This window comes from Apteryx mantelli, chromosome 2 (assembly GCF_036417845.1).
Source record: "Apteryx mantelli isolate bAptMan1 chromosome 2, bAptMan1.hap1, whole genome shotgun sequence".
In the NCBI taxonomy this organism is placed as follows: Eukaryota; Metazoa; Chordata; class Aves; order Apterygiformes; family Apterygidae; genus Apteryx; species Apteryx mantelli.
Genome location: NC_089979.1, coordinates 69,248,810 through 69,260,874, shown reverse-complemented (window position 1 = coordinate 69,260,874; position 12,065 = coordinate 69,248,810). Strand labels below are relative to the sequence as shown.

Sequence of the window (12,065 nt, the reverse complement as noted above, 5' to 3'; positions counted from 1 at the left end):
TGAGCAGTTTTCAGCTATCTCCCCTCACCCTCAGCTTTACAGGCCTGGTGATCCCCAGGCTGAAATACCCATTCCTTCTCCACGCATTGCACTTAGGTTCACTTAGGTATGACCAGACACCATCCTACGAAGCAGGCACACGAAGGAAGACTTTCTGGATCTTAATCGTGGTCTCCCAAGCTCTGATGTGATGCCTGCTAAAATGAATGCAAATCTCTCATCCGAGAACAATGTTTTCCATTCAGGTGATGTTATTTGTTCTCTGTTGCACATCACTATATAAACGGTAAAACAGAAGTGCTAAATTATTAGTAGTAATTGTACCTAAAAGGAGAGTTCCTGTGCAACTGTTGAGAAACAGCAGAAACACACAATGGAATTGTTTATGCCGTAAGTAACTTGTACCTTCCTCTAACTTTGTACAATTTAGCAATGATGCAAGATTACTTAAAAATAATCATGCCTCCATGGCATGGAAAGTCTAAACACCACCTTCCTTCCTCCAAAATCACAAACACCACTTAAAGGTTTATATTTAAAACGAGAGGGAACGCCACCACTGTGATGTGCTGGGTTAGATTCAGCAAGGACCTACCATCACCACATGCTGTAAGTAAAATTTGAACATTTCATCCAAATTTAAGACAGTATAAATTTTCAAGCTCTGAAGAGTTTTCACAGGATAGAGAATGGGCCTCCTAATACCACATGGTCTGGCTCCAATAGCATTGTCCAGATGACACTTACACCTACATATACAGCTTTTACAATTTTGCCCTCCACTAATTTTGACAGTGCAGTATAAAAATTAACAATAATCACTAACAGCACTTCCACACAGGAGACCCTGTGTAATTTATGATATAGAGCTTAAGAATCAATTCATTCGCTTTTTCAGCTCACAAATACAAGCTGAGGAATGTCACTGAAAGTTAAGACTTGACAAACCATTTCACATTCCGCTTCCAAGTATTTCTATGTATTAATTTCACTGGAGAGTAGCTGGAAGAATGATGATCTACACTACAGTACCGGTTGTCTATGGAGATGCTGCAGTCCTTGTGTACTCTGCTATAGGCGCATGCATACATCTCCTGTGCAATGTCAGGCTGCATGTGTACACAGGGAAATGACTTCAAATAGCAGCTTCTCATGGAGCCACATGTACTCCAGGGCTCCTGTGCAAAGGCAGAAAGATAACTGTAGTCATGGTTTCCCTCAAATTCATAGTCCAAAGGAGCTGAGGACTTCTAAAAATAATGTCAGGCAGAGAGCCATCCAAGGGCCACGGTTAACTGTTTGCCTTTTCTTTAATCATGTCATCAGTTAGCTGCCCATTAGCAGGTGACTAAAAAGCGATGACTACTTCAAGAAAATGACATAAACCAGGACCGTGAGCTGCATCAGTTGAACAGCAAATGTAAGACTGCTCTCGGACATTTGGGACTGATCCTGGCACTGTAGCACAGTATACAAGGTCTGGCAGAAGTAAAGTCATTCCCGTCATCAGCTTCATGATTTCTAATACTGGCCTGATCTGGACACACGTGGAGGATGCTGCTAGCATGCCGAGAGAGCGAGGCTTTACGCAGCCAGCTGGCAGCACAGTCAGATACGCAGCATCGCACACTCCAGTTATTCTCTGTGAGCAGATGTCTTGACCTTTACAACATGTGGCCAGGAGTATAAACAGATGGGATGACAGTATGAATGGTATGGTCCTGTCAATATAATCAGGCAATCTTCCCTGACACATCTTGGTTGCCTAATTTCATATCTCCTGAAACCAAGCATGATACCAGAAAAAGACAGGTAGGCTGATCAAATGCTTTAGATTAAAAAAAAATCTTCTGCTTTAGAAAAGAACCTGGGGGTGCTGTAGCATTGCTTTCTTCCTATGAAAAGCCATGCAGAGTGAAGGCATGTTGTTTGGACATAGGTGCTTGACACAGATTCATGCAAAATCATTCCTAGAAGAAAATCTGGTAGATGACTGCTGCCAGAAAGATGAAGAGCCTACATCCATAAGCTGATGCTTTTTAGGCCAGCGGGGAGAGAACATTTGTTCAGTTAGCCCTATATTGACTTCGGAGTGGCTCACTTTCAATGAAAGGGAGCACTCTTGCTCTGGCAGATATTTGGGGTCTTGTAGGAGGATCAGGATTGCTGGGTTTGGGGATTCTAAGATAGGAGGGGCTTTACACACAGTCACAACTCGAGTCAGGCAGATGATTTTCAGAGTTGTGCTTGATCTTCAGGGCTGCTTGGCAGACCTCTGGATCTTCCCTCATTCTTTTCCCTTACATCCTCCCTAGAGACCCATGGGTCTTTTGACAGAAAGGGGGGTAACCCTTTAATTCAAAAGTATAGAGATACAGTGAATCAAGACTGTTTATCTGCCACAAGAAGGTACAATAATGTGGATAATCAGGCACTGCACCTCAAAAGCACATTTTTATGATCCCTGACCCTGGACTTTCTCTTTAGTTTAGACTTTTCCTGCACTGTTATCCATTAATAGCCCTAGATTTGGGTCATAGCAGAAATCCCCAAAGATTGTCGCTGGATTGCTTGCTTTATTCTTAGGGGAAGCACATGTTTTCTGGTCAGTGCAGATGTCTGGATAGGAAGGCATGGATAAGGGACCAGATCAGCTTCTTCCCAGTTTTGACACAGGACTGTTCCACAGCATCTTTCATTATACAAAGAATAATTCTGGCCACGGTTAAGCAGCAAAGACTTCAAGAGTCTGCCTACCTTTTTCCTGTAACCACACTACATACAGCATGCATTACATTGCTCTAAAGACATCAGCTAGTGAAACAGGGACGGGAGAGTGTCTTCATTTCACATCGGCAAGGATGATTCACCGGAAATCACGGAAGCTTTAGATCTGTCACTGCCCCCAGGACTAGTTCGCAGTTTGGTTTGAGCAGTAACTCCCCTTTCCTCATTTCCCTGGACTTAGAGAGAAGGGATTTGTTGCTGGCACTTATACATCTCTCACTAAAACAGCCTTGGCAGCAAAATATACGGACGCTTGCTTGAGTCTAGTTGTCAGTCCAGCATCACTCCTGAAAGAGGGATTTCCATATCAACCCCAGGTCACTCTAAGAGGATAAAGAGGAGATAACCCTATTTGATGCCACAAGGGAGGTACAGCAGATGTCAAACAGAAAATGCTAACAAATGCCACACTTATATCAAGGATGTTCCTGAAGAAGAATTCAATGTTTCCATGAGGATATACACTAGCCCATAATGCCAGCACCACAGTCCTTTCCATATGGCCATTCCCTTGGCACACAATTCAGACACCCTAGCTGGTCCGAGAAATCTCAAATAGAGAGATCTAAAATACAGATGCTGATATCTGAGCTAGTTACCTAGGCTTCCTATGTGGCAAATGGAAAGAAGCAAACACTTTTAGGTTGCAAATCATCTCATCTTAATGTAAATGCCTAAAACAGACACTTTTATGATCACCTGTCCATAATACAAAATGGGTTTACCTAGGATAGTATGTTTGTGCTATCAAATTCTCTTTTGATGTCTAACTTAACAAGTGAAATTTGTTATCCAATTACCCGGTTTGAATTTTAGGCATGTTTTTACTTGCAATAGGAACAAACACTTTTATTTCTACTCCCTAGTACTGCTTTCCAGGTGTTCTATAAAGCAAAGTGCTAAACATCTCCTAAAAATCCTGAATGCTCAACATTCTCCTGAAATTAACCACTCAGGGAATTGCCTACACTTTGCTAGACTATACTGCAGTGCAGACACCACTAGGTAGGCAAGACAAATCCCAGACTCTGCTCTTTGAAGACTGATGTTTCTTGTCCTTTCTGTAAGATGGCAACTGCCTGTGTTTGGAGAATATCCACTCCTCCATGCCCCCTCATTTTTATTTTTATTTCTTTAAAGAAACTGTCTCCTAGGAAGTCATCTTTGAGACAGGGACAATGTATCTAAACTGCCTGCGTAATTAGAGACCTCACCTCACCAAAGTCCCTCAGCCTGCAAGATCTTGACACGAAGGACTTCAGCACCGTGCATATACAGAAACATAGCCTTCTCCAGGCAGAAAACACATCCACTGTATCCCCAGACTGAAGGGATATGTATGTTGGTCAGGGAGGGCTGGAGCACTGTATGTTTAAAATCATCAGCAGCTACAAGCTGCTGACTTTTTCCAGGCTATAGGGCTGGAAAAATCAAATGCACTTTTAAAGGAACATCAGCATCCGTAAACATTTAGAACAAATCAGGATTTCTCCATAAAGCTGATCTAGATGATAGTTTTGAAGCACAAAGAAAAGCGTCAGCTCAAATATTTCCCTGGTTCTCTCTTGCAGCAGAAGTAATAGAGGAAACGGAAGGTAGCCCACAGTGTCCACTCATTAGGGAGAAAAGGGTGCGCAGCTATCATTCGCAGCTTTTTAACACATGCACACAGCCATTCGAGAATATCTATATACTTACTCCACATGCATACAGCCACACACATCTTCAACGCTATCTGCACTAGGTGTACTTAAATAACACTGTACACCTCTGATTTTAAGAAAAAAATACGGATCACTCAAATTTTTTTGATAGCTGCCACCTCAGTAAAGAAAAGCCAAGGTTGCACATGGACAAAGAAAGCTCTTCAGAAGCCGATTCTAACCGAACAGAAGTTATTTATAGGAGGTCTGATCACATGCAGACATTGCCAAATAAAATAATTCTGGCAGTGTCTGCTCATAAGGACACTTCAACTGTGAGTTTTAACAGTTGCTTGGCATATGCTTCATTGGAACAGTGAGTGTCCTTGAAAACAGGAAGCCTTCCCTTTCTGCTGTGATCCCGCAATTTGTGTGTGTGTGTGTTCTCTAGCCGATATCATGACAAGCCACTTTGCTAAAGCACAGTCCAGGCTGGCTTTCACCCATCAAGCCTTGAGTTCAGATACTGCAGTACAGCCTTAGGTTTCCTCTAGTTTTCTGGCATGAATTACCGTTTAGTGGAAAAGTAAATACTAATACACATGTGAAGGACCCAGAAAAATCCCTCACATGTCAGACAAGCTACGGAAAGCAATGGAACAGTTGTTTGGTCTCAGTCTGTTGATCTGTGAACAGTTTAGTAACAAACAATCATGTTAAATGACATTATGGCTTATGACTTGGAACTTGGAAGTTGATGAGAAATTTCTGAAGTTGATTCATACTTCCTGAAACTCATAACTAGCATTTCAACTATGCTATTTACTACATTACATGAATGATTTTCCTTGTTGTTACATAAGTGTCTAGATCCAAACTATTAGAACTGATTTGAATTTTTTGAATGTTTTTATTTTCAAAAGGAAAAAAATACTTTCAGGTCTACTGTCTAATACTGCTTTCCAGGTGCTTTAAAAAGCAGGCTGCCAAACACATTCTAAAAACACCACATGCACAAATTTCTCCCTGAAATCAGCTCCTCTGGGAACTGCCCAGCACCTTGCAAGCACCTGTCCCAGCACCCTTTAAATAAAACTTGCTATGGAGAATGCTTACAGAAAGCTACCGCCGACACAGCACGTCTTAAATTCACGTGCTCCAGGTACACATCCTGAAGGTCCCAAGGCAAAGAAAAGAGACAGACACTGGCAGGAGTTTTGTGCTCGTCCAAAAAAATGGGTTTGGGGAGGCTGAAGGGGAATAGCACAACAAAAGGGAGAACAAGTACCTGCGCTTTTGATACAAAATCCATACAATATTTCCACATCTCTCAGGGTCTGATCTAACCAAACACTGCTGGCTTCATTGCCGGGCAAATTCAGGATATATCAGTCTAAAGCATCAGAGCACAGAGATGCCAGCCCCACATAAATACACCCGAGCTGATTTTAAACAAGAAGGTTGAGATTTTGATGGCAATACAGAGCATATACCCAGGCAGCTCTGGACTGCTGCAAATACTCTGCACCCCGAGGGGCTCAGCTGTGTCTGCAGGAATTGGAGTCATCCTGATTTCAATGTAGACAAACCCTTCAATACACATTCACAGTGCAAGGGGCGGGGGGCACTTCTGAGCTATTGCAGGATTTTGGTCAGATATGAAAATCACACAGCACCGGGTACTAAAGCAAAACTTGTTCTAAATACCTATACCTTGGTACAAAGTTATTGAATACATCTACTAGTACTGGTAGTAGCTCCGACAAATTTCCGGCTGCAGTGACATATCATTGCTCTATATTAGGAAACACATGAAATGCAAAATTCATATTTTTTAACAATACAGGCTATATCTCCAAGCACAGATACCATAGTTCTGATGTGCAGCTCTAGAACCATTTGGGAAAAGATACAGTTTGGAGCTGTCTTGCTGAGACACTTGAACTTCACCAGCATTCACTAAAAAAGGAACTGCAATTTGCCAACTGAAATATTTTCATTCTTCACATTAGGCTGAATCTAATTACACTGTTTCCTTATAATTGCAGTCTAGTACTCAGGGCTCCTTGAAGTAAAAAGCATAATGGTTTTCCCACTGAAATTCCCACCTCGGAGCCCTTCCCATTAGTAACGGTTAGCTGACAACATGATTTGTTTGAAGAGCAAGTTGACATCTAACAGAACTTATTTCGGGATTCTCTCACGATACAGATTTTTATCATGTTCCCGGGCTCAGCCACAGGAGTCTCTGACACGGAGTCAGACAGGCATCACCGGACTAGCTCAGACCCCCTCAAAAAATAAATATTAAAAAAAAAGGGACGCCACGGAGTAACACGGGACAGTCTTCGCTCCAGCTCCAACCGCAGCTGCGCAGCGCTGGACCGCGCCACGGCGCGGAGGCAGCGCGCAGCCACGTGCGGCAGCCGGGCGGCTCTCCCGTGCGCCGCGCAGAAACCGGAGCGCAGCAGTTTTAACGCTGAATGAAGGGCTCCGACCACCGCCACAGTAATACGGGGCAACACGACCGTGAAAATACACCCTCCGTTTTGGCCGCTTTGGGTTTTTTGTGTTTGTTTTTTCTTTCTTCCTGGGGGAATTTCTCCCTTGTTGGCACCTGCGCGGACGGAGGGAAACCTGCTCCGCCGCCGCGCAGAGCTGCCTCCCCGGCCGAGCCGCGCGCAGCCCGGCGGAGCCTACGCGGGTACCGCACGGCGCCGCGCCCGTGCAGCACCCCCGTCCCGGCCGGCGCGCGGGGCGCGCAAAGCGGGGGCGCGCAAGGCGGGCGCCGCTGCGCGCCCGCGCAGCCCCCACTCACCCAGGTTGACGAAGCTCATGACCATGTCGGCGTCGTTGAGGAAGGCGCTGTCCTGGGCGCTGGGCAGCGGCGGCGGCGCGGCGGGCGGCGGGCGGCCGCGCCGCTCCGCGCCCGCGGCGCCCTCCGCGCCCTCGGCCAGGGCGTGGTAGAGGTCCAGCATGAAGCGCGGCGCCGCCGTGAGCCGCCCCGGCGGCGGGGCCGGCGGCTCCCGCGGCAGCGGCCGCGGGCGGTGCGGCAGCCCCAGCACCGAGAGGATCTCCCGCTGCATCTCCCGCTTCTCGTGCGACTTCAGCCGCCGGTACAGGAAGCCCGAGGCGGCGGCGGGCCCGCGGCTGCCGCTCTCCGCGGGCAGCGCAGGCTCCGCGGGACGGCAGGCGCCGCTCAGCAGCGCCCAGCAGCAGCACAGCCAGGCCAGCCGCCGCGGCATGGCGCCGGGCCGGGCGGCGGCAGGCAGGGTCCCCGCGTCCCCCCTGTCCCCGGGGGCGGTCCGCTCCCCTCCAGCCCTGCCCCCGCGCGGGCTACTTCATGGGCCGGCGGGGCCGGAGGGGCTCAGAGCTGCCCCCCGCCGCCCCGCATGGCCGCCCGGGCGGCGCCGGGCACCCCCAGCGCGCTGCACGCCCGCCGGCCCCCGGGCGCTCAGGTGCGGCGGGGCCGCCCCGACCCCGGCCCCGGCCCCGGCCCCGGCCCCGGCCCTGGCCCCGCTCGGCTCGGCCCGGCCCGGCCCGGCCCGCTCAGTTCGGCATGGCGCTGCCCGGGGGCGCCGCGCCGAGGGGGCGGCGGGGTGCGTGTGCCTGTGTGGGGTGAGGGGGGTGAGGAGAGGTGAGGAGGAGGAAGAGGAGGAGGAGGAAGAGCCAAACTTTCCCCCGAGCGTGCCGTCCCTGCGAGGGAGCTGGCGGCTCCTGCGGCTGCAGCCCCGGTCCCCGCGGGCTGGCCGGAGAGGGGCTGGTGGCAAGGGAAAGCAAATCACCAGCGCGCCCGCCTCTCGGCGGGGCGGGCGGCCGCTCCTCCCGGGGCGGGGAGCGCGGCCCCCGCCCGCCGCAGGTAGCGCGGCCCCGCGCCCGCCTCCGCGCCGCGCAGGGGGCCGCGCCGACAGGGACGGGGGCGGAGAGGGGTCGCTCCCTCGCCTGCCCCGCCGAGCCGCACCGAGCAGGCTACGCGGCCGCCGCGGCCGCCCGTCGGGCCCCGGCGGCGGGGAAGGTGCGAGGCGAGCGCCGCTGCCCTCCCTGGCCCCGCCGCGGGCCGCCGGGGAGCTGCTGAAGCAGCCCCTGCCCCGCGGGGTTAGGGGGCTGCGGCCGTGGGAGCAGCGCTCAGTGAAGCGGCTGCGTTAGCACCATTAGCCCTACGTCTCTATTCATAAAAAAAAAAAAAAAAAAAAGTTTTGCCATCAAAACTGTCACATCTCTCGCACTCCTGACCGCTGTAGACTCTTATAGGATGTACCTTGTTATGAAAATAAATATGATTATTCTGCCTTCTGAAAGAGCCTCACAGTTCGTTCTCGTGGGTTACAGCATTATACATCTTTTCCTGGGATATCATGCAAACTGAGCAGAGAGCATTGGGTAAGCAGCCAGGCTAAGCAACCCCTCTCTGGCCTTGATCTACAAAGTAACAATTTGCCTATGAGCAGCATGAAAAGGTTATACTGCTATAAAAGAATATACGATTTCTTACAGTAAAGGTCTTAGATCAGTTCTGATTTCAGCTCTTGCAGAAAAGAGGGAAAAAACACTTCAATAATGGCTGTTGGGTTGACCGAGAAGCAGCTCGTCCATATGCTGGTCTGACTTCATGGATCGTGCTTGGGTCAGATGAGTAAATCCAGGCTAGCCCCACTGAAATCAGTGGAATTGCTCTGGGTTTGAACTGGGATAATTTTGTAGGAATTGGCCCTGAGAATAATATCTGGACCATTTGAAGTCACTGGCAAAATTTCCATTAAATTTATTAGAATCAGAATCTGGCATTAAGCTCATATTCAGTTTCCCAGAGACACAGCTGAGAATATTCAAGACAGAATATGTTATTTTCAAAAGTGGGGATTACACCAAACAGTTACTTAAGTGAAAGTAAGGTTGGAAATGGGTATTTTAACTACACCAATCAAGGAACACCATAATATTGGTTATTTTAAAGTTTGTTTTGGAAGGAAAAAATGCATCTCTAAGGAGGTTTGTGCATAAATACCATCCTTTCTGGGGTGGGAGGGAAAAATGGGGAAGGGAAAGGCTAGTTGTTTCTGCAGCTCTCCCCATTTTCAGTTTGTGCAGATACTCAGATTTTGAAAAGTGAGTGCACATGTGGCAGCGTGCATCCAACATGCTCTGTTTGCTGTACTGGACCCTGTTGCCTTTGTGAGAGAAGTCTGTGTAAGGAGTGGGGAAGGCAACATCCAGGGAAATTTTTTTTTGCCTGCATTTCGCAGCTGAGAGCAATGGGGCTGGTTTGACTAAATGGGGGGAGGCGGGATGGCTCCCAGGGAAAAGGGGAGCAGTGCTTGCCTTCTTGGGCAAGATGGTGGGAAAACCCATGCTCCCGGGAGGACAGCCCCATGCGAAAGCTGTCCCGGCTCCTTCTTGCGGCCCTCCCAAGCCTGCAAAGAAGGCCTTTTGCGGCAGCTTTTGGAAGGGTTATTTGGAGGCTGGAGAGGAAGTAATGCAGGAGCTCTGATTTCAGTGCGGAGCTGCCAAAGGAGGTTTCTCAGGCAGGTGCTTACTGTGAAGGTGGTCGGGGAAGCGATTAGCCACTTCTGTGACATTCGCCTTCCAGTTTCTTAGGATGCTTAGATGTAGTTTGTGTCACTTTCTCCAGCAAAGCTTAGTAGCCTGTGCTTCCTGTTTTGACAGCTATATGTTTAACAACTGACAGCATTAGGCTCCAGGGCAGCTGTCATGCTTTTCTGCTTCTCTGACAATCAGTAGCAAATGTGTATCATCTATATATTTTTACTGTTAAAGAAAAATATTTGAAACATTTCCATTTGCGTATGGGGTACTGCAATAAATAGCAGCTGTAATAACAGTTGGCAACATTTGGGCATCTGAGCTTGATGCAGTCTGGGGACGTGGACACCAAATGAACCTCTCAGTACTTCTCTGTTAAGTTACCTTATTCTTAAGGTAAGTTCCATGTTTAGATAAGAAACTAACCAACCTCCCGAATAAATCATTGCACTTATTGTTATGCTGGTTTAACTTAAATCTCTGACTTTTTCAGCAGTGCTCCCCAGAGATATAGACTACATATCCCTGGAAATACCTCCCACATGTAGATGTGAATGCTTTACTTGGGATTCCAGTTAATATCAGACCTAGAAAAGTCACTGCAGCACTCAGCAATTCACTGAGGACTAAAAGAATTAAGTTTTCTTACAGATGTTATCTCCAGCTACAGATTTCAGATATTCTTGCCATCTGAAAGTGAACGTTTCCGCAAAGGATTTTAAGACTTTGGAAGAGAGATGAATACCTAATTCTCTGGAGGAATATAAAGGCTATGTATTATGTAACTGCTGGAGGCTGTGACACACATTTTTAAGAGTTAATTAAACATATATTGTAGTGCCACTGACAGAATTTTTCACTTTCCAAGGAGCCTTCATAGCATATAAGCCATCCAGAACTCCGTGGTAACATTTACTTTCACTCAAACTTTCCTTTCACTGTCATATCTTCAAAAATGTTGTGGATACAGTCTTCTGGGTATCTTTCAGGTCACCGTATTTCCCTGCTCATGAAGGACATCTGGTGGCAAAATGCAGAAAATGGTGTCTATTTCTGGAAGCTTTCCTTGCAGGCAAGTGAGCAATAAAACCTTTTTTCTTTTTCTCTAAAAAAAACCCAATAATCCAAACAGGTATCCTACCTCCCCCAGAAAAGCGTTTCTTTAATTTTCTGCCCATAAGCCAAGCTTCAGTCTGCATTAGAAAACCTGCACCTGCTCAGTGCTATGTTCGTACTGTATTGTAAATATGGCCAAGAACAAACCTGTTACCCCCAGGAATCCTGTTCCAAGATATGGCGCGTTGCCAGCAAGGATTAACTACAGCAGTTAATTTCTTCTGGCAATGCCAGTGTTTAGGTTGTAAGCAATTAAAGCTGTGCTATCTATTTCTAGTTTAAAAATGATTCATTTGTGTTCCAGTCATCCTCATTTAGCAAATCATTCAGTAATCTTATTTAAGCAAATTAGGTTTCTTAGTTGTTTGATACACAAGTCATGAGAGCAATTCCTCCCTCTTCCTGTGCTGAAAAGGCAAGCGTGCGAAGCACTGAAACGGAAGAGAGGTTATTTATCTTAAGTTGGAAGTTTTCAGAAAATATAGTACTGTAAAAATCAAGATGTCCCATCACTATGCCATTATTATTTTAAGGCACAGAGCCTTAGCTTAAATATACCATCACATCTTTATTCATAAGGAAAATCTTTGACACTGCTCTTAAGTGTACAACTTCCTAGGTACAAGGATTACACAGCCCTAGGAAAATGATACACCTTTAATTTATTCAAGACTAATATTATTCTTTCACATATGCTGTAGAATTTTCTAGTCTAGTGATCAGATTATTCCTCCCTTTTTTCTGTATCTCCCGAAAACAGAAAGCTAAACTTTTAACTGCCAGAGGCAGACTTTCCAAGCATCTGGGACAAACTCCAGTGCCACGGCCTCTCTGATTAAGGGGCCATCAAGGACATTGCGACTGCAGTGAGTGACTCCACACTTGTATTGCCAAGGAAAGGCAGAAATTTTTTTAAAAAAACAATTCAGTAAAACATGAAAAGCTATAATTAGTAATGTGAAGAACAACGTTTGCTTT

At 47.1% G+C, this 12,065-nt stretch overlaps 1 protein-coding gene across 1 annotated transcript in view; it reads right to left on the bottom strand.

Moving 5' to 3' along the window:
* BMP6 (bone morphogenetic protein 6) overlaps nucleotides 1-7,726 on the bottom strand; it is a 102,106-nt gene extending 94,380 nt beyond the window's left edge. Inside the window, exon 1 of the mRNA XM_067290836.1 lies at nucleotides 7,249-7,726. Coding sequence (XP_067146937.1) covers nucleotides 7,249-7,675 — 427 coding nt within the window. The 5' untranslated portion in view covers nucleotides 7,676-7,726. The remainder of the gene's footprint in view (nucleotides 1-7,248) is intronic.
* Nucleotides 7,727-12,065: the final 4,339 nt, after the last annotated feature.